Below are 24,009 nucleotides of genomic sequence, written 5' to 3' on the forward strand. Positions count from 1 at the left end.
CAGGTCCAGGTAGAGGTACAGGTACGGCTCTCGGAGGTACATTTTCTAATTCGAGGGACAATGAGGAGGCGTCGGGGACAAAGCGAAGGGGCCGCATCGCGAATACCGTTACGCCTCCCTGGGACCCCGCACGAACCGTGTCGAATCCGTCGCGCGTTTCCATCCAAATTTCCGCCCAATTTCCGGGCCGCGCTGGGCCGGCCCAGCCCGATACCCCGCCCACTCAGCCGCTCACGTGACTCGCCGGCGCGATCCCAGCCAATGGCGTGCGTCTCTCGGGGCGCTCTCACCGACGGCTCGCGTAAGAGGCGCGAGACGCTTGTCCCCAGGCATTCCTCGCGGAGAATTCCCCGCGGGTAGGTTCTTCTGTTCAAATATCCTCAAGCTTGAGTTTGTCCTTCATTCCCGTTCGGATTTTTTTTCCCCACCCTCGTTCAGAGGCTGCATGACTCGAGCTGAATGACCCGACATCCCGCACGTCCTCTTGCGCTTTAATCATACTTTTCTCCCCTTGAGTGTCCTGCTAAGCACACACATCCTTGGCGGGAGTGAGTGCGACATGCGCGCTCGAAGCATGTTCAAACACGCGGCGGAGACGCTTCTCGTGTTCCTCTGGATTACCCTCTGGTTGACGGTACAGGTGAGCCAAACCGCGCTAACTGCGGTCCACCCGAGCTAAGAGGCAAACAAAGACCCCTGGATAAGGATAGCCATTGTGCATATGATGATATATTAATATTATTGCTTTGTTGGTTCTTGGATTGTTCTTTTCCCCTTAACATCCCCGTCCCGTCCCTTCGACCCTCTCCACGGACCAGACGAGCTCCGCGTCGGGCTACTTCGAGCTCCGGCTCGTCTCGGTGCTTAACTCGCAAGGCGAGCTTGCCACGGGGGATTGCTGCGACGGATACCAGAGCGGCGACGGTCGCTGCACTCACGATGAGTGCGACACTTTCGTGCGCGTGTGCCTCAAGGAGTACCAGGCGCGCGTCATCTCCGCGGGTCCGTGCACCTTCGGCACCGGTTCGAGCTCGGTTCTCGGTGGCAATTCCTTCCAGCTCAGGTCGCGTCCGGGACAGGGCAGGCGTCACGTCCGTGGACCCAACGGAGGCACCATCACCGTTCCGTTCCACTTCGCATGGCCGGTGAGTGCCACGGGTCATACCGATAGTGACCGGATCAACGTGCGACTTGCTTTGTGCAGCAATCTCATTGGAGCCTGAAAGTTAATTTTTTTAAATTGATTGTAATTATTTAATTTTTTATGTCCACTTATAATTCTAATTATTGTAATTATTTATATTTCCATTATTTATTTTAATTAATTATATATATATATATATATATATATATATATATATATATAATTTATTGTAATTATTTAATTTTATTTATGTCCACTTGTAATTGTAATTATTATTTTTTATTTATTTATTTATTTATTTTAATTATATATATGCTGAACATCAAAAGAAACATCACTTTCTGATATATATATATATAATTGATTGTAATTATTTAATTTTAAGTGTCCACTCGTTTGCACCTGTTGCGTGTCGCGTCATAGTGTCTGTGCTGAGAAACTCCGGCCACGGTATGGATAAAAATACTCCAAAGTGACGTTGAAAGCCACCGTAAAGACCTCAAGCTTCTCCAGCACCGCCATAGCTTTCTGAAGCATGTGCGGCAAATTCACCGGTTCTTGCACGCATGAGGGGTGAAACGCCTCGTAAGGACATACATGTCATGCAAAGAAAGTTTCAGCGCAGGTGCTAAAACATTGACAGTAAAAGTGTTGATGTTCCGCTGTTTGCTGTGCTGCTTCAGAGTGCCCATTATTCCTTTGTCTGCCCACCATGATTGCTTGTAGGATGTTACCATATCCTCTTCCTCCTGAGTACCAGGATATGTTAACTTTACTGGTGGGCATCGCTAAAACTTTTGAATTGTTGCATGGAAGATGTTAGTATAGTTTATGGCAGGTACCTCTTTGATTCCGATTCTGAGAATATCGTGCTTGGCAATGGGTTTACCATATTGGTTGTAGGTCATTGGGATCAAATTGCGGATGTAAACAAAGTAATGTCGAGGCGGGCTCGGGGCCATAAAAGAGATTTGTAGCAGCCGAGGCACGTGTCGTTGTTGATGCCGGATGTGTTTGGGTTGACCGTATGGGTTTGCTGGCTGTGCGACCGGGTCTTGTCACCAATCCAACCAGAAGCTTCCTTCACATTTCCGACATTTATGTCCTGGTGGTTGTGCGACCATGCTCAGGCGAAAAACACAGCCGTCAACACCTGTATGGGACTGATGTCTGTGAAGGCCATGTATGGAATAGGCCTTGGCTACTGGAACCTTACTGGGACAGCACCAGGTGGTTGCTAAGTGACGGAAGAATACTATAAAGCTGTATAGGTGAGGTGTGTGAAAACTTGGTGAATGCATCTGGTATTTCTATAGGAATCCTATGATGTTGAGGGACAATTAATGTGTTGCATCAAGATGAATAAGAGTGGCATGCAACGCAGATACAACCGTGACATTAATCTCTGGAAAGGTTGGCGGGGAGGGGGTCGTTGACGTTGGCAGGGGTGGTCATTGATGGTAGATTTGGGTAGTGACGTACGGCTGAAGCCATTTCAAGTTTATGATTCACAACACGAGGTTTGAAGGCCCGAGATATAACCTGAAGATGTGAGCATCATTATTGCCACAGACTTAATAAGGGCAAGTTGAGGAGGAGAATGCATGGAAGGAAAGAGGGGTCAAACCCACATGTATGTTCTCCAGGTAATTTATTTGCCTTAAAAACGGATTAACACTGATTTGTATTCCAATTTTTATTAAACGCAAATAATAAAACTTTGAATTAAAAGAAAATACAAGAATTGCATTCACAAACATTTGTGTTGTGGTCGCAATGAGAAAAGGCTCATCTTTGGTTCAAATCGTTTGTGATTCATGGAGCCACCAAAAACCCTAGGGTTTAAACCCGCTGGTTTAAGGTTTAAACCCTAGGGTATTGTCCCTGCTCTGAGCATGGGGGTTGTTAATACCAAACTCACAGAAGCAGGCAGGTAAACAAAGCCTAGCGTAGTAGCCGTCGTAGTAGTAGTAGTAGACTAGTAGTATTAGACTCGTTAGGGTAGGGTAGGGTTAGGTTAGTTAGGGTTAGGGTTAGGGGACTGTCATCTTGCAATGTGACAGACCAACCTCGACACACCACGCGCATACGACATCATCTTCATGATAAACTTATGCAGCTAAGCCATGTGTGATTTCAAAGAGATTTCTTGATTAGTTACCTTCCTTTTTAATAACCTTTCTATTGAAGCGTAGTTTTCATCCCAACACGGAGCCAGTTCAATCCCACCTGAACTTTTCTCCTTGCGTTTTTGAGAGGCAGAGGTTTTAATTCAAGGCAGCAGCTTACCCGATTATTATTGAGAACAATTCCCACCAAATTTTGCAACGAGACGTCTGAATATCTTGAGGCCGCGTAGCTCACACTTCAAGGGAGCCGTTTTCATGATGTCATTCTTCATAATGCCAAGATTGTTCTGTTGCAAACGTCCTCGCATCTAAAGCCTTGGACAAGGTGGTTTAGCGGCTTCGTATTTCGAACGGGTCAGACACATCGGTTTCTTACACAACACTTCTGGAATTGGTGCCATCTCTTAGGTGAGCTTTCTTCTGGTGTTTTTTTGGGAAGAAAGTTGCCTTAGTTTGAATAATCATCGTGATTTTGATGTTGTTAAATCAAGATTATTTTATTTTACAAGTTATATGAAAGTTACATTACATTTGGGTAAACATTAAAGCCTGAAGTTTATAAATCCCAGCATTGTCTCACCATTGTACATTTCTTCAAAGGTTTTCTTTGTTAATATTTCAAACTAAAGTTCTCTTTGACAAGCTTTTTCTGCATCTCATTCCTATTATTTAATAAATAAAAAAAACCTTTTTGAGAAATTGAGAACCTATATGAATATATTAATTTTTTCAGTTGAGGAGGGCTTTTTTGGAGGTTTTTGGTTTTTACATCATTGCATCATACTTTTATTGCGTCTCGGACTGCCTTTTTGTCTGAAGTACATGTCTTCTGAAATATCATCAATGTTGAGAATTTTTCAAGGCTTCCCTTCTGTCCATAAAATGGAGGCTCTGGCCTGTGGGAGGTTCATCAGGTTCAGAGAAGTGTAGGGTTGGGGGGATAGCTAACCACAGCTGTTACTAAGATAAACGGTGGTCAAGCCAAGCCTGACGGATGGCTTAACCTCCTGATGGGGGCATCTTCCTGGCTCTTGGGATTCCATATTCTGCTGCCGCTTTATTAGAGTGCAGGGAGTGGCCCGAGCCGTAGCAAACGGTCTTGTCTCCTGTGAGGTCCATCGCCATGCTTGGCAGACCTGGGCCATGCCGAATTGCCCTTGCCAGCTGCACCTATCACGCCGGACAAGGCGTGGGAAAAATAAACCCATTGTGCAGGATGTGAAAGTCTTATTATTTCTAAGCGGCCCACAGCAAGTTCAGCCTTGATTTTGATGATAGAGAAACCATTCCTATCTGTGCATTGCACAAACACGATTTAACACGCAGGTTGTTGTTTGTCTTGCTGCATGTAGCTCTTAATTTGGATGAATGGATGTTTCAGTCACATAGTTTAAAAATAAAATCTCTTTTCTTGCAGACATTGAATAATTCTCTCAATAATGTCAGGAGCAATCTAATTAATATGCATGCAAAATGGTGGAACTTTTACTCCCCAGACACCGACCCCTCCCCCCCCCCGCCCCCCTGGCCTCGCCCTCTCCGGGCTCCTCATATATTCACCTACCTGTCCCTTCCCTCCCTTCCCCTTATTCCTATTTCCTCTCAACCTTTTTTCTTCTATCACCACTCCTCTTCCTCCTCCCATCCACCTCTGCATTTTCTCAATATAAATATTTCACAATTTACCAGTTATGTCTTCCACCCTCCCCCCCCCCCCCCCCCCTTCCCTTACACTCAAATCTGTGAATAGGTGCAGAAGTAACACGGTGCTGCCTTACAATAGTGGCAAAGTATTTATGACATTGATATGTTTATATATATGGAATGACAAAGAACTTGGGCACAGGTGCAGGCCATTTTCACCCATTATGCCCATGCTCCTTTATTGTTTTGAAAGAACTTCAAAGTAAAATATTTTGTGTTGTATGATGAATGGAAATTAACTTTATCCTTAGACCAGCAATTCTGTGATGGGTAAAGGGATAAGGTGTGCATTTACCTGCATACTGGGTGGACAGTTAGAAAATGCAGTGAAAATATTTGATATTGTTCACAATTCATAAAATAGAGTCTGATTGTTTGAACTTTTGCCTTTTGAGGTGCAAACTGTTCCTGTGTGATTCAAACTTTTCTTGGATTAATGCCGTGAAATGCACTTTTGAAGATGGGAGGGTGAGACAAGGGCAAACAGGGTGCAATTTCTTGAGGCTTGGGGTCACCTGATAGCTGTGGGAGAAGTGGAGAGTCAGCTAGCAATGGTGGTGTGCGGAGCAATCTTGAAAAGACAGGCAGGTCAAGGGAGATTGCTGGCCCACCCTGTTTGGTTTTGGAAGAGCTATATGGATGTTTGGAGTGATTATTCATTTATCTGGATTTGTAGAAGTTGAAAAAACAGTTTTCGTGAAGACTAATTTTTGGAAAAGATGAGTTGAATGAATATTAAATATTTGCCTTCTGTGAATTAACACCCATGTGAACACTCAGGTTTATTCCACACTCATGTAGCCTCATTGTATTTTCAGATGAATGAAAATACAGATATGTATGTATGTATATATATATATATATATATATATATATATATATATATATATATATATATATATATATATATATATATATATATATATATATATATATATATGTAATATCTATGGGGACAAGGAAGAGGAGAAGGCTGGCCTGTCTAGATCCATGGCATGTGCCACCCCTTTTTTACAGTCACAATGGTCTCGGATTGCTGAGCTTCGACCCAACCCTTGGGGGGGGGGGGACCATATTTTTGATGATCCCTTCTTGTAATCCTCCTTCCTCCTTGCACCCATAAACCTCAATACTCAGCCACCAACTCCAGCCCTGAGGAAGTCATCCACTGACTTTATAAGCCAGAAGTTCTTTATTAACTCTATAAATCTTATTTCCCTGCTGGCCTAAACCCTCGTAAACTGTGTAATGGATGCCTAAATAGGGTCGATGTGTGTGTGACAGGCACTCCATATTGGTCGGAACCCTCTCAGTAATTCTTTGCGTGAAATGAGGGTTCACGGTCACCATTCCAGTGAAGAGATATTATTTGATATTTATGTCATCTGGTATAGCTATCCAGCGGAGGAGTCAAAATTCCACCATTTTGCATGCTTATTAATTAGATTGCTCCTGGTTTATTTGGTACGTGTACAAAAGGCTTTCCCATAAGAGTTGTTTCCAGTTATTGGATGACCATGCATTCTAGGCCTATGGGTTAGGATGTATGTGTTTGTTTGACCATGCATTTTGGGCTTTGGGCCAATGTGCATAATATGTACACTAATTTGCAAGATTTGTTGGACTGTGATATACATGTGCATGTCCTCAGCTTTGATGCAATGTTTCTTTTCTTTTTTTTACCTTTTTATTTTAAAAAAGGCCATCTCATAAGGCCAATTGTCCCCAAAGTTATTGTGTGACCATGCATTGTAGCCTGTGGGCATTCTAACCTGTGGGCATATATATATATATACTTGTGCATTATTTTTTGACAATCTGAAGGAAGAACTGTCATCCGACGTTTCTAATCAGTTCAACTTTGTTCTTCCGAATTTACATTGCAGAGATCCTACACGCTAATTTTGGAGGCATTCGATGAAGACAACAACACGGCAAGTAAGTATTTTTTATGATTTTCTTGATCATTGAGTTTAAAGGTTCTCATTATGTCTCAAGGATTTGTCACAGAAAGGTAGCCTTGAGTATTGTCCAGCAGTAGTGGCACTTTGAGGCTGCAGTGTGAACAGGTGCTGTTGTTTTGGGCATATACAAAGGCCATTAATGCCATTCGTTTTGTAAACCTTTGTTGGTTTAACATTGAAGCCTTGTTGGAATCACAAGAATCTCAAATTGCACCATTAACTTTGAGGTCTTATACCAAGTGGTGCTATTTTCAGTCTTGCATAAATCATTTGAGGTTATGTTTTTACCCATGTCTGTTTGGTTGTCTGTAAGCAGGATATCTCTAAAATTGATGGTCGGATTCGGACGAAATTTGGTGGAGAGGTTGGGAGTGTGAAAAGGACGAATTGATTAGACTTTGGTGAAGATCCGTATACTAGAATTTCAAAAGTGATTGATTGAGAGACGGGGCCAAAAACGATGTATAGCACGACATTTAAAAATGTTGTGGGCGGATTCTGGCAAAACTTGGTGGATGAGTTGGGTAGTTGACAAGAACAAGCCGATTAGATTTACTATATGTGGAATGTATTTTTCTTTGGTGCAATCGACTTGTATTAGTTGAAACACTTTTCAAGGTTGCTATCATGTGATTTCAGATCAAGCATTGTTTCTCTATGGACACATTATATATATTTTTTGCGCTCGATATTCCAAATGTATCGGTGTGAGATTAAGTAGTCACATTGTAGTGTCTGTTTCAGTAAGGAATGCACCGACAGAGAAATTGCATTTATATATTTTTGTCTTGCGATTGGACGAGGAAATGAAGCAAGTCTTCTTGCAATGAGTGAGCTGCTCATTGATTGAGTGGGTAAAGCCTTGTTGCATATCTTGTCTCTGGCATTCTTTGGACTCACATGGCCGCACAGTTGGGCAGTCAATACGAGGAACGTTAACACAGGAGGAGCCATATATATCCCAAAAATAAGTATGGAGGATTGATGCAGTTTGCTCAAATGAAATTACCAGTTTGCTGGATTGATCGATTTGGAGCATCTCAGTTTTATTGTACTGAATAACCATTGTCTTGCTCATTTATCCTGCCGTCCCATTTCCCTACTTTTGTCCTTGTTCCTTTCTTCCTTTTCCCCCTCATTTCCCCACTGCTGTAGTTGGCGGTGAGCTCATTGAGAGAGCTGTGCACTCTGGAATGATGAATCCCGGTGACGCCTGGCAGACCTTACAACATCACGGTCCCGTGGCCGACATCGAATACAATGTGCGTGTGCGGTGTGAAAACCATTACTACGGCTTCAGCTGCAACCGCCTGTGCCGGCCACGCGATGACTTCTTTGGCCACTACACTTGTGACCTGAATGGAAATAAAGCATGTGTGGATGGCTGGATGGGAGAAGAGTGCAACCAAGGTTCCAATTCGCTCGCACACTCACTCGTTCATCCTACAAGTTTTTGCTAAACATACGTGGAGTAAAAACATCAAATGAAACACCATTTTTGAAATATCTTATGCTTTGAAGAAGTGTGACTAATTCTCCATGATTTACACTGATGAATGTTTTTTTTTTTTTAATTCGGTGTTGCAGCTGTTTGCAAGCAAGGATGTGAATCTACACATGGCTATTGCGACGCGCCTAACATTTGCAAGTGAGTGCAATCGAATGGTTCTTGGGTGAGGCTTTGGCTTGTTGCAATGTGCATATCAGGTTTTGAAAGGCTTCCGCCACATAAAGTGCATTGTTGAAACCACTAGGGCATGTGTGCAGAAGTATCGGTAAATACAATATGTAAAATATTGTCGTGCGACTCCGGTTAACACCAGAAGGTAGCGGGTGGACCGAAACGGATTTAATGGAGGCGATAACCAATACGGATTCGGCTATATGTCGTGCGGGAGGAAGAAGGAAAATGGAGGCTGCGCAAGCGCTTAACTGCGACACTCCGACCCTGGAGGGGCAATCAACTCAAGCGGGCACAGGTTTGAATGGGAAAGGAAAATAATACAAGGGTTTATTGAACCGGAATGCAGGAACAGGAAAACGTGGTAATAAACTAATAAAGAAGCCTAAATTGGGACGTCCCCACACACAGATATCAGAAACGAGACACAGGAATATCGATTAAAGGAAAAGAACACGTTGTGTAAAATGTAATGGGGATTGGCCTTATCTGTCCCTCGTCTTGTCTTGGTATCGTCCACCACGCGGCTCCAAGCTCCGCTCGTGTTCGTGCGCCACCAGGCCTTGCTCCAAATTCCAAAGCACCCACGAGATCCCACAGCAGGAAAAGCACAGCGCGTCCAACGCAGGCTAGCGGCTCCAAGCGAGGTCGATCTTCACACACGATCTGCCTGCCACGTCCCAGTCAGCTCTCCCGAAGCAAACGTGCAAGATGCAAGCGAACTCCACTCGGGCTATGACTCAACTCAACTCGCGCTGCGCAAAACGAAGCGCCGGATGTCCAAAAAGGCTAGCTGCGCAAAACCAAGAAGAGAAGAGAGAAAATGGCGTTCGGCGCTCCCTTAAATAACCTTTTCGGTGACGTCAGCCTTGGCGCGCTACCAACCAGCGACTTCCACCGAACCTTCCAGCTTCGCGCCTCTTGCACTCGTTGGCTGGAGGTTCGCGCCCAGCGCGCCGACCAATCACAGGACCGTAGCGTGGTGATAGCTCGTAGTATGTAGCGTGGTGATAGCACTTAGCGTGTAGCGTGGTGATAGCGCATGGCACTCGATGTGGCTAGGCCTGTTGGAGATGTAACTGGTGGCGGCGCCCATCAGCGGTGCCCCGGCCTGGTTTCTTTGCCTGTTCCGAAGTCACTGTTAGGGAAGGGAGTCATTTAATGTTGCACTAAGGAGATCCTAACTAAATGTCGAAGTGGTTGCAGTGCCAAAAGGGACAACGGTTTGACTACCAGGTGAGACACACAGGGGTGCTACTCTTTAATCCCGAGGCTACTTATCATTCGAACATCCTGGTATGCTCACAGATATACTCTTAACCCACAAAACGCCTACACATGAAACTTATTACAGGTCGGATTCCTTACCGCGACAGACGAATACCTACCTACACAGATCTATCTGGCTCTACATATCACTACCCTACCGACATAACAATATGCTCTGTGCTTGGTAAGAATGATTTTTCCTTAAACCCTCCTTCGCATGGTTGATACCTTGTGCTGAACTACCCAGGCTTATTTATTTGCAAAACTTTAAACGTTTTCCTGAGATTTCTTTTTAGCTGTCCCATTTTCAGTGAGGATTTGAATCTGATAGAAAATGCGGCCTATCCTTGAACTTATGCAGAGCAATGATAGCCCTGAGTGATCCTGTCAATTTTTGAGTGAATGCTCCCTGTACGCCTGTCCCACTGCTGTACACCGACAACGGGGTCCCGGCTTTTGTGCGAGCGATTGTTCGCGTCGGCGGGAAGGCCTCCCCTTGACTGGCGGCTGCATTGATAACTTTGCAAAGAGGAGGCGGCACTCGAGGCCCCACACGGGTACACATCAGAAGGGTCTTAATGCCAAAAGGCCCGAATGCCATTTGTTTCCATGTCAGTGACTAAAAATGTTGGGAGGGTGCCTTTTGGATCATTTTGTGGAGGAGTAGAAGTTTAAATTATTTTTTTTTGCAAATGCTGTCTTTTAAACTGGTACTTATTTACAAAATAATTTTGGTTTTTATCTTTTTTTCTTGAAAGGATGCAAAAGGAGAGGTAATTGGTCAGGTTTCTGATCTTTCGTCCAAACATTTGTCATTCTGTAAAAAAACAATTTTTGTGTCCTTCGCATTTTGAATCTACTGTATCATGCAAATAATACTATTTTTGAGAAAATGCTCATTATATTTATGGTTGACTGGCATTCTTCAACCCGCAACAAATTCCTCTGAGCCTGGTTAATTATCTGCTGTGTCTTGAACATATGGAGTTCTTAGTTTGTCGTTCCCCCTACCAAACGACAAACCTATTAACTTTGCCTAACTCTGTTCACTTCTTCATTACTTCTCCTTTGTCACTATGTTAATTTCCCAACCGTCGTCATTTAGCCCTTCCATGAGCCTCACTCTGCATAGAAAATAAAGTTGCTGAGTCCAAAGCTACTGGAATTGGACTCTGGCATTCATTTCACATTCCCATGACACCGAGGTTAGTTTTTGTGGCCTCAATCTCATGATTTCCAAGCTGCGGAGCTTGGTAATCAATTACCAGAAATGCCATCCAGCCAGAAGTGCAGGGTGAGATTTTGCCTTTGTATTAAAGGAAGGCCAAACCGAGGTTACAGGTCTACGATGAACCGTCTGCATCATTTCTTGGGGAATGCTTTTTCATAATCTGCAATGGACCTTTTTCGGGAGCCATTGAATGAATGAATGAATATGAATGATCGTTTTAAGGCCATTTTCCCCGTTAGAGCGGGGGTTAGCCTTGTGGGTCCCATGACAATCATGGTGCCCTGTTTGAGGCAATGTTTTCATGGCCGGATGCCCTTCCTGGGAGCCATTCCAGCTCAATATTCAATTAGCAGAGCATACCTCCCTTCATGTGCACAGGGGTGAGCAGTGGTAATGGATGGAAGACATAAAATGGACATGAAAACACAAAACTTTCAATTTGCGAAGCAGCACCTCTACTGCCAATGGCTTTCATCCTGGTGGGGGTCATCAACCCTCTAAACTACAGCAGTAAGATGCATTAATTAACCGTACCTCGCATCGGCAGGAGGACTGAAGGCCTTCTAGAAAAGATCAGGGCCTCCCGCCTGCGCAGAGTTTATTCCGGCCATAAAACTCAGTCTACCTGAAAACGGGATTGGCCTAATCCTGGAGTTCCAATGCCACCCGGGCTGCGACATCAGAGCAACGAGGGAGATTTACCACCAAGTTTCCTGCCTGTAATCAGCTGTGGGAAGAAGAGTGTATTTGAAGCTGTGGGAACTGCTGCTTCGGAATGCCTTTATCCACTTATCTGCAGGCGTGCCTCCACGGAGCATTGAGCCAACGAACGTGCAGAATAGAAGTGCCTACCACCCTCTTTGGAATAACTTTGGACCGGTCTTTATGCACTGCGTTGTCCTGATCTTCGGAATTTGAAGCACACGTACGGCCCACAGATCTCCAAGTTTGTTAGGGAACAGACGTGGTGTATATAACTTGGCTGGTGAAGGGAACTGTTAATCTGAGTAATTTGCCTTCAGCGAAGCAGTTTTGTACTGATTGTCTCGCTTTGGAAGTGAAGTCTTCACGTGAAATCAAGACATTCCTTCTGATAGTGTTAAATAATGTAGGATTCAAGTGTAACTGTGAATGAATGTACATACAGGAGCTTAGAGTCACTCCGCACATAAAATGTCCGAATTGCTGCGCAGTATTACACAATTCCCGGAGTGCATTATCCTTCCGGGAACCACAAAACAATGCTTTGCATTAAGTGTGGTGCTTGCCTTGAATATACCTAATTACGTATTCGTACCTCAAAGCATGAGGCTGTGGCTGAAGAACACCAAACGCCAAAGCTTAGCCTATTCTCGGAGAGCCCCGTTTGACCCCGAGGTCGGTTGCTGGGGGATGGGGTCGGTAGATTTGGAAGCGAAGGGAGGGGAGTCATTGTTACCCTCCTGGATAATATGCTTGCATGTCTGGCATTGTGCTTCTGGAATATGTGCACAAAATCGAGCTATGGCAACCCTTTTCAGCCAACAAAACAGTGAGCCGAACGACTAATAAACGCATCGGGCATGGTGCGTGCCCAATGTTTGGTTGAGGCCTCAAAGATTGGTTGAGATGCTGTTTTACTCGAAAATACTTCCCAGAGAAGAGATACCTCCGGAGGTGCCTTTTCCATTTGTTGTAATTCCAGAGCGTAACAGGTGGTCGGAATTTCAAGGACCGACAACGATCCAAGCTCGTGTACACTTGCTCACCTCGCCCTATCCGTTCCCCAATCCCGCCCCTACTCTGCCCCTCGCCATCGTTCTTCATTGCCACGGCGTGCTAATCTCTGACCTTTATCAGAGAGAGCCAGGCAACTATGAGCTCCACTTTGTACAAGCGCGGCCATTCTCACGCTTCCTGTCCCTGACCTGGCAGGATGGGATGCCGGTTGCACAATCTTGCGAAGAGGCTGCCAGGTTTCATCGCTCGCCCATCGTAGTTATATCTTAGTTTCTTATGTCCACGATAATTGAACGACTCTTGCTCTCTCGGAGAGAAAAGCAAGCCTTGCCAGGATTATTAATATTTCATTAAGTCTACACCAGATCCATGATGTTAGCTCATTGCTTTCCACCTGGAATTCCGCCATCCCGAGGCAAAGGAATGGCCTCTGGTTATCGCTGATGTCACCCGGCTACAGTTTGGCTGGGAACCAGGCCGGGTTCTCTTTCCAACGTGCGCTGTCTCTCGCACTCTTCATTTTCTGCTTGTCATCAAGTGCATGAAAGGAGCTTCATGGATGTTCATTGGCAACTTTTTTTTTCCTTGTTTGTTTTCTATGTCTGCAAGGAATTTATCCCCTCACCAGTTCTCCCTCTCCGCTTGCCTCCCTCAGTTACTCTAATAGCTTTCCCGTGAGAAATATCATTGATGCAATGTAAGAATGGAAGCTTGTGTTTTGTGGGCTGCTGAGGTAGCTTATGATTCTTTCCTGGGTGTGGAGATAATGGACTACTTGGGTGTGAGAGACATTTCATTAATATGTTATATCGTTTGTCATTGTGTGACTTTGTGTCGCTTTAACACCGGATGACTAAATTATTAATTCCAAACAAGTTTGTTATTACTGTTCTGTTAAAGTAAGTTTATTGTGTAGGTAACACCACGTCCATCTGCCTCCCGCTGGCGTCACCTGTATACCGCGTGATCCATTGAACTATTGGCGGATGGAGAGGAAGGAGAGTGGGGTTGAGAATGCAATTGAAAAGCAGTGATTTGGAATGTTGCCAAAGCACCAGCACACAGTGACATACCAATTTCAAAATGTATCCAGCAAGCTTTAACAACCACAAATGAAACATACACAAATGGGACAACTGGACAGCTGGTTTAACATTCCAGGACTCTCCATCCCCCCCAACCCCCCAATAAATAAATACTGCAAATGTTGTAGGTATGGGTCAGAGAGAAAGAGAGAGACAGAGAGAGAGACACACACACACACACACACACACACACAGAAAGACACACACACACACACACACACACAGGCAGAGAGAGACACACACACACACACAGGCAGAGAGAGAGAGAGACACAGAGACACAGAGAGAGACACAAAGAGACACACACAGACAGAGAGAGAGACACACAGACAGAGAGAGACACAGGCAGAGAGAGAGAGAGAGACACACACACACACAGAGACAGAGAGAGACACACATACAGACAGAGAGAGACACAGGCAGAGAGAGAGAGACACACACACACACACAGGCAGAGAGAGAGAGAGACACACACAGACACAAAGAGACACACACAGACACAAAGAGACACACACACAGACAGAGAGAGACACACACAGACAGAGAGAGACACAGGCAGAGAGAGAGAGAGACACACACACACAAACACACAGACAGAGAGAGAGACACACACACAAAGAGACACACACAGACAGAGAGAGAGAGACACACACACACACACAGATAGAGAGACACACACACAGATAGAGAGACACACACACAGATAGAGAGACACACAGATAGAGAGACACACACACAGACACAGAGAAAGAGACAAACACACACACAAACACACACACACACACACACTGGAATTTATGCACTTTTGCTCTGAGTCAGCAACAGCCCTCTCTGAAATGATTGTTTGTCACATTCCTAATAATGGATACAACACCGGAATATCTACCCTGCACACACATCCACAATTTCCAAAATCGATGAGTCATTTGTTTAAAAAACAAAAACATTTAGTTTAAGAATGTCCAGACGTGATGGCGACCTAATCTAACAATCTGACACGAATTACATCCTTAAATAAACATCCGTCTGTTGCGTTCTGTTTTTCTCCACCATTCCCTAAATCCAAACATCTAATTCAAAGCAAAATAGCACGACCAATATTAGTTTGTGATTTAGGTTCAAAATGCTATTTTCACACCATTGTGGAATTTTGTGGAATACCTTGTGGAATTCCACTCGTGCAATTTTGATTCCATTGGTAACCAGTGGTTTGCCATTGCATTCTCCATGAAACAACTGAATACATATCATTCGGACATTCCTATTCGTGAGCAATTATTATATTACAATAGGAATGTCCAATTTATTTTGGGCAATTTTGATTCCATTGGTAACCAGTGGTTTGCCATTGCATTCTCCATGAAACAACTGAATACATATCATTCGGACATTCCTATTCGTGAGCAATTATTATATTACAATAGGAATGTCCAATTTATTTTGGGCAATTTTGATTCCATCGGTAACCAGTGGTTTGCCATTGCATTCTCCATGAAACAACTGAATACATATCATTCGGACATTCCTATTCGTGAGCAATTATTATATTACAATAGGAATGTCCAATTTATTTTGGGCAATTTTGATTCCATCGGTAACCAGTGGTTTGCCATTGCATTCTCCATGAAACAACTGAATACATATCATTCGGACATTCCTATTCGTGAGCAATTATTATATTACTAGCGGGGTCACCCGTGGGATTCCCACGGGTGACCCCGCAAGTTTGCATTGACGTTCGTCGATGGACTCGTTCGCCCGTCTCATCTCATTCGTTTTCTTGCTGCATCCTGTTCAAGTCTGCGTTCTTCATCGATCGTCTCATTCATTTTGGAAATAGAAGTTTCCACGCAGCGCATGAATTGTCACGATCCTCAAGAGGAATTTGTCTCGTAATCATCAAATGATAAATGGCAAGTAAATTATATTGTGGAAAATTAAAGATTTCAAATAAACCTATTTAAAGTGTATTCGCACATAACTAATTTTAAAAAACGAAGAAATATCTCTCGGTAATTTCCTGAAACATATTTTACTTCCGGCTAATAATGTTGAATTAAATAAAAACGAAGAAATATATGTCGGCATCATTGTTGACGTTTTTGTGACGACTGTCATCAAACGAAAAAGTAATATATCTTAACGGAAAAGCAAAAGCGAATTTTTAATATATATCGACACGTTGCCGTCGGTGTCATGTTGGGCGGTGTATGATACACCATGTCGCGATTTTTAAAAATATATCTCTGCATTTTCCCGCGTGTGTGGAATGTTCTCAATTATTGCTGACACCGAGTCCAAAACCATCGATAAAAATGAAATCATATGGTGAGTTAGATTGGAGATAAAGGCGTGAGAGAGACTCAATGGCCTTGAAGTTGAAGTTACAGGCGTTTGAGAATTCATTTCGTTCTATAAACGGCAACTTTCATTGGATTTCCTTCCCGTTTTTTTTCAACCGAGTCGAAAACTATGTTAGCGACTGTGAAAAATGAAATGATATATCGAATTTTTAATATGTATCGACACGTTGCCGTCGGTGTCATGTTAGGCGGTGTATGATACACCATGACGCGATTTTAAAAAATATATCTGCATTTTCCCGCGTGTGTGGAATGTTCTCAATTATTGCTGACACCGACTCTAAAACCATCGATAAAAATGAAATCATATGGTGAGTTAGATTGGAGATAAAGGCGTGAGAGAGACTCAATGGCCTTGAAGTTACAGGCATTTGAGAATTCATTTCGTTCTATAAACGGCAACTTTCATCGGATTTTCTTCTCGTTTTTTTTCAACCGAGTCTAAAACTATGTTAGCGACTGTGAAAAATGAAATGATATATCGAATTTAAAATAGATATCGACACATTGCCGTCGGTGTCATGTTGGGCGGTGTATGATACACCATGACGCGATTTTAAAAAATATATCTCTGCATTTTCCCGCGTGTGTGGAATGTTTGTGGAAAATTAAAGATTTCAAATAAACCTATTTAAAGTGTATGCGCACATAACTAATAAAAAAAACGAAGAAATATCTCTCGGTAATTTCCTGAAACATATTTTACTTCCGGCTAATATGTTGAATGAAATAAAAACGAAGAAATATATGTCGGCATCATTGTTGACGTTTTTGTGACGACTATCATCAAACGAAATAGTAATATATCATAACGGAAAAGCAAAAGCGAATTTTTAATATATATCGACACATTGCCGGCGGTGTCATGTTGGGCGGTGTATGATACACCATGACGCGATTTTAAAAAATATATCTCTGCATTTTCCCGCGTGTGTGGATTGTTCTCAATTATTGCTGACACCGAGTCTAAAAGTAAAACCATCGATAAAAATGAAATCATATGGTGAGTTAGATTGGAGATAAAGGCGTGAGAGAGACTCAATGGCCTTGAAGTTACAGGCCTTTGAGAATTCATTTCGTTCTATAAACGGCAACTTTCATCGGATTTTCTTCCCGTTTTTTTTCAACCGAGTCTAAAACTATGTTAGCGACTGTGAAAAATGAAATGATTTATCGAATTTGATTTGAAATAAAACTGGGGGAGAGCAAGACACCACGGGCCTACAAAACAGGACTCAAAGCTATGCGAGTTAATAAAATGGTGGATATTTGTTTATAGCCACTCCCAGAATGGGTGGAGCTATGGGTGGAGCTACTCTGCAAACCGAGTAAGCCACACCCCAGACAGACACCCAACAGATAGACAGACAGACAGACAGAATCATCTACGGCTATTATAATATAGACAATAGGAATGTCCAATTTATTTTGGGCAATTTTGATTCCATTGGTAACCAGTGGTTTGCCATTGCATTCTCCATGAAACAACTGAATACATATCATTCGGACATTCCTATTCGTGAGCAATTATTATATTACAATAGGAATGTCCAATTTATTTTGGGCAATTTTGATTCCATTGGTAACCAGTGGTTTGCCATTGCATTCTCCATGAAACAACTGAATACATATCATTCGGACATTCCTATTCGTGAGCAATTATTATATTACAATAGGAATGTCCAATTTATTTTGGGCAATTTTGATTCCATTGGTAACCAGTGGTTTGCCATTGCATTCTCCATGAAACAACTGAATACATATCATTCGGACATTCCTATTCGTGAGCAATTATTATATTACAATAGGAATGTCCAATTTATTTTGGGCAATTTTGATTCCATTGGTAACCAGTGGTTTGCCATTGCATTCTCCATGAAACAACTGAATACATATCATTCGGACATTCCTATTCGTGAGCAATTATTATATTACAATAGGAATGTCCAATTTATTTTGGGCAATTTTGATTCCATTGGTAACCAGTGGTTTGCCATTGCATTCTCCATGAAACAACTGAATACATATCATTCGGACATTCCTATTCGTGAGCAATTATTATATTACAATAGGAATGTCCAATTTATTTTGGGCAATTTTGATTCCATTGGTAACCAGTGGTTTGCCATTGCATTCTCCATGAAACAACTGAATACATATCATTCGGACATTCCTATTCGTGAGCAATTATTATATTACAATAGGAATGTCCAATTTATTTTGGGCAATTTTGATTCCATTGGTTTGTGGTTTGCCATTGCATTCTCCATGAAACAACTGAATACATATCATTCGGACATTCCTATTCGTGAGCAATTATTATATTACAATAGGAATGTCCAATTTATTTTGGGCAATTTTGATTCCATTGGTAACCAGTGGTTTGCCATTGCATTCTCCATGAAACAACTGAATACATATCATTCGGACATTCCTATTCGTGAGCAATTATTATATTACAATAGGAATGTCCAATTTATTTTGGGCAATTTTGATTCCATTGGTAACCAGTGGTTTGCCATTGCATTCTCCATGAAACAACTGAATACATATCATTCGGACATTCCTATTCGTGAGCAATTATTATATTACAATAGGAATGTCCAATTTATTTTGGGCAATTTTGATTCCATTGGTAACCAGTAGTTTGCCATTGCATTCTCCATGAAACAACTGAATACATATCATTCGGACATTCCTATTTGTGAGAAATTATTATATTACAATAGGAATGTCCAATTTATTTTGGGCAATTTTTATTCCATTGGTAACCAGTGGTTTGCCATTGCATTCTCCATGAAACAACTGAATACATATCATTCGGACATTCCTATTCGTGAGCAATTATTATATTACAATAGGAATGTCCAATTTATTTTGGGCAATTTTGATTCCATTGGTAACCAGTGGTTTGCCATTGCATTCTCCATGAAACAACTGAATACATATCATTCGGACATTCCTATTCGTGAGCAATTATTATATTACAATAGGAATGTCCAATTTATTTTGGGCAATTTTGATTCCATTGGTAACCAGTGGTTTGCCATTGCATTCTCCATGAAACAACTGAATACATATCATTCGGACATTCCTATTCGTGAGCAATTATTATATTACAATAGGAATGTCCAATTTATTTTGGGCAATTTTGATTCCATTGGTAACCAGTAGTTTGCCATTGCATTCTCCATGAAACAACTGAATACATATCATTCGGACATTCCTATTTGTGAGAAATTATTATATTACAATAGGAATGTCCAATTTATTTTGGGCAATTTTGATTCCATTGGTAACCAGTGGTTTGCCATTGCATTCTCCATGAAACAACTGAATACATATCATTCGGACATTCCTATTCGTGAGCAATTATTATATTACAATAGGAATGTCCAATTTATTTTGGGCAATTTTGATTCCATTGGTAACCAGTGGTTTGCCATTGCATTCTCCATGAAACAACGGAATACATATCATTCGGACATTCCTATTCGTGAGCAATTATTATATTACAATAGGAATGTCCAATTTATTTTGGGCAATTTTGATTCCATTGGTAACCAGTGGTTTGCCATTGCATTCTCCATGAAACAACTGAATACATATCATTCGGACATTTCTATTCGTGAGCAATTATTATATTACAATAGGAATGTCCAATTTATTTTGGGCAATTTTGAGCTCGATTCCTCAAAGCCAAATGCAAATCTGTGATTTTTATCTTTCACTGGAATTTTCCCATCTCAGAAGGTCGTGATGAACCTGAACGTGCGAAAGGTCATTGGAGTACATATTATGGGATGCAGGATATTTTAACTGTAGTTCTGATTTTACTCCAAGTTGGTGTTTGAAGTGAAGTGCTGCACAGTACCTGCTTTTATTTTACATTGTGCTGTTTCGCTGATCTTCTTCTTCATTTGCGACCCTCCTTCCTGCAGATGCCAGTATGGCTGGCAGGGCTCCTACTGTGACCAATGTATCCCTTATCCCGGATGTGTCCATGGGACTTGCAGAGACCCGTGGCAGTGCAACTGCGAGACTAATTGGGGTGGTCTGCTTTGTGACAAAGGTATTTCTATTTCACGTCATGGTTACTGGTAGTGTTTGTAGCTGCACTTGTACAAGTCCAGATAGAGCTGGACTTGTACGACATGTTGTCCCAAAGGGTTTCAGAACTTTGAGTTGCAGGCAAGTTATTTAAGTGTCACTTTGGTGGTTGATCTTGTCGTTTCCACTGCAAAGAATGGTCCTTGCATCTTGTTAACCATCTGAGTTTAAATCGTAAAGATATCATTACTGTACTTGTTGCCCTCGCCAGAGGAGAGGGTATTGAATTTGGATCCGTTTGTTTGTCTCTCTGTCTATCTGTCTGTTTGTTTGTCCACACAGAACTTAAGTATGCTTTTCTCTGCAACCGTTGGTCCGATTGACACTGAGTTTCACCACAGAAGCGACTCCTGTATAATTTTAAAAGATAATTATGACGTCATAGGTCACGTGATATGGGAGCCATCTTGGAAAAACAGAAATACATTGCACCTCTATATCTCCGAAACCGATTCCATGGAAAAAAAATTGAAACATGGCTCATTGTCAAGCACTCCCATGGGGAATAACATATATTCATGATGATGTCATCAGTGCCTTAATTATGACGTCATAATTAGACAAGTACATCGCTTGATCCGATCAGTTTGAAATTCCTTGAGCATGATCGACATAACAATTGTATTGGAGAATTAATTTGATGACGTCATTGGTCACGTGGTTCAGCAGCCATGTTTGATTGAACATAAATCTAAATAATCAATAAACTTCACAGACACAGCAGCTCTAATAAACACCACACGAAATACACCACACAAACACATCTTGGTGAGGGTCTGCAATCTGATTGCTCTTTATTGTTATGTTTGCTTCATCTTACAAATATAAATATCTTTCAAGTTTAGCTGAAAGACTTCATAGTTGAGATTTGTGATGCAATGAGTGCAGGAAATGTTAAAAAAAACAAACACTTGCTAGCTGCATGTGGATCATGTGAGACTATGTTGAAGGGTCTTTTTAAAACCTTCCTAAGAAAGAGCATGTCAAGAGGGTCTCGTCCAGTATTATTAGCCTGAAACGGATGAACCTCCGTTTTGCTCTGTACACACAATTTAGGATACGAGGTGGTTCACCGTTGCCAATTAGTGTAGTTGGAGCACAAGCTAACCATCTGTTTTGTGTCCCGTAGATCTTAACTACTGCGGGACTCACTTGCCATGCCGAAACAGTGGGACCTGCATCAACACAGAACCAGATGAATACGATTGTGTCTGTGGAGACGGCTACTCAGGCCAGAACTGCGAAATTGGTGAGTGGCCAAAGCCGGCTTCTTCTATCTACAGAATTCCTGATTCAATTTGAAATAGACAGAATAAACAACATCAGCTCAAAAAAAAAATGGTTTGGCCTGCTCGATGATCCCATCTGTGCGCTCCATACCTCAATGCTGTAGCCCCGTTATCAAATCCCATATATTATGGTGATGTGCACATAGTCTACTGGTGTGCCTTTAAGTCATGTAAATGTGAATTGATGTCTCCCAATATTTATGCCCATGCATGTGATATATGTACAAGTTCCTCTTTGGAAATATATCTTGGGCACTTAAAAAAAGAAGAAAAAAATTCCCCGAGCTCTGCACGTTACGAGCGTGCGCTGGCAGAGGGCCCGCTGAGAGTACCTGATAACCCACATTTCCTTACTATATTTGAATCGACTTATTTCAGTCTGACTTGCCATGGCATCTGGGCTAAAACTGCATGGCGTTGGGCACGGTCCAAATCAAGGGGAGCGTATTCTCACGAGAAAGTGCATGGAGACTTGGAAAAGGAAAGTGAACCCGTTTTGGGTGGATTGATTGGTTTTGCCGCTTGGAGGACATTGGTTTTGTCGTGTTTGGAAAAAAACCCATCTTCAGTGAGGCTGATGTAATTTATATTTTTAAATTAATGGTGCCACATTAAAAACACTTTATTGGCATCGTTGACTTTGCCACATTTTGTGTCAAAAAGGGCTTTTAAATTTTGTTTTCTTTATGTTTCTGAATGTTATTAGAGACTAGCAGAAGTACCCGGCGTTGCCGGGTGAGGGAGAGAAGGGAGGGAAGGGGAGGGGGGGAGGGGAAGGGAGCGGAGGAGGGGGGAGGGGAGGGGGGAAAGGAAAGGGAGGGGGGAGGGGAGGAGGAGGGGAGGGGTGGAAGGGGAGGGGGATGGGAGTGGGGGAAGGGGAAGAGAGGGGGGGAGGGGGAGGGGAGTACGGGAAGGGGAGAGGGTAGGGAAGGGGGGAGGGGAGGGGGGAAGGCGAAATGGAGGGGGGAAGGGGAAAGGGAGGGGGGAAGGGGAAAGGGAGGGGGGAAGGGGAAAGGGAGAGGAGGGGAGGGGAGGGGGAAGGGAGAGGAGGGAAAGGGGGAAGGGGAGGAGGAAGGGGGGAGTGGGGGAATGAGGAGAGGAAGGGGGCGGAGGAGGGAAGGGGAGGGAAGGGGAGGGGGAGGGGGGAGGCAGGAGAGGAAGGGGAGTGGCTCACGTTTCTGAGTGAATGTGGGTATCCTAGGATGAAATAGCTTTGATTTGGAGGCAGTGCAGAAATGTCAAATTTGGTCCCTGGGGGGGGGGGGCGGTGGCATTTTTTGGTTCATCAGTGATTCTGCGGTGCATAGGGACCCCCGTGCCAAATTTGGTGAAGATCCGTTGAGAAATGGCAAATTTGGTCCCCAGGGTGGGGGCGAGGGTGGGGGTGGGGGACGGTGGAATTTTTTGGTTCATCAGTGATTCTGTGGTGCATAGGGACCCCCGTGCCAAATTTGGTGAAGATCCGTTGAGAAATGGCGACGCTGTTTCAGAACAAACAAACAAACAGACAACCTTTCACGCTTATAATATAGATTACTCCCACGACACAGGCTGCATACAAAATTATGATGAGTTGTAATTTTTGATCCTAATTTTCAGAACTAAAGAATGTGAAAAAATATCACATCTTTGTCCAACAATCTTTTGATTCAACCCTCAAGTCATTCACCCCCCATTTTTTTTTCTTTTCTTTATGCAAGATCGAGGCTCGTGAAAGAGCTAACATTAATCACACAAAAAAATCAAACAGGCACATACAACATATAATAAGGGGAGCGGTTGACAAGATGGGGAGAGAGGGGGAAGCACACAAACACAACATTTGAGAGCAGGGCCATCGGGAGATCTGTGGGAGGGAGAGGGCTTGGGGGGAGGAGGCGTGGGAAGGGGGGGGGGGGGGCAAACTTGCCCAAACAAACTTGCACAGCGTCACAAAGCTGGACAGCCATCCGATGTAATCATGGCGTACACTTGGCACAAAGGAAAGACACATCAAGCATATTCCTGTGTGAGCTAATTGTGTAGGAAGAGGTAAAAGGGGCATAAGGGGCTTGGCATGCCTACTAAGGGGAAGAAGCGGCTTGGTATGGTATGGCCGCTCACAAATAAGGAGTATGGGTTTGAATCTCGGCCCAACTATAAACTATCATCCTGGTGTAATGCATTCAAGGCGAGGCATAAATGTGTCTGCCATCCACGAAACGATGTTAAGCCAGAGGACTTGTCTGCCAGCTGGGATTGTTGGTGGACGTTAAAGATACTGTGGTGTCTTTTACGTAAAATAGGCGCGTTATCGTGGGCACCCTGGAAGAAAACATCTA

The 24,009-nt window shown here is 42.9% G+C and overlaps 1 protein-coding gene across 2 annotated transcripts in view; it reads left to right on the forward strand.

The window, feature by feature from the left end:
- The first annotated feature begins 331 nt into the window (after positions 1-331).
- Positions 332-24,009, forward strand: part of JAG1 (jagged canonical Notch ligand 1) — a 50,044-nt gene continuing 26,366 nt past the window's right edge. For both annotated transcript variants that reach the window (XM_068129072.2, XM_068129073.2), the window contains exons 1-7: positions 332-640; positions 819-1,145; positions 6,864-6,915; positions 8,097-8,351; positions 8,529-8,589; positions 20,231-20,361; positions 21,529-21,648. In XM_068129072.2, coding sequence (XP_067985173.2) covers positions 560-640; positions 819-1,145; positions 6,864-6,915; positions 8,097-8,351; positions 8,529-8,589; positions 20,231-20,361; positions 21,529-21,648 — 1,027 coding nt within the window. In that variant the 5' untranslated portion in view covers positions 332-559. The remainder of the gene's footprint in view (positions 641-818; positions 1,146-6,863; positions 6,916-8,096; positions 8,352-8,528; positions 8,590-20,230; positions 20,362-21,528; positions 21,649-24,009) is intronic.

The sequence above is a fragment of the Myxine glutinosa genome, chromosome 9 (genome assembly GCF_964187855.1).
Source record: "Myxine glutinosa chromosome 9, kmMyxGlut1.1, whole genome shotgun sequence".
In the NCBI taxonomy this organism is placed as follows: Eukaryota; Metazoa; Chordata; class Myxini; order Myxiniformes; family Myxinidae; genus Myxine; species Myxine glutinosa.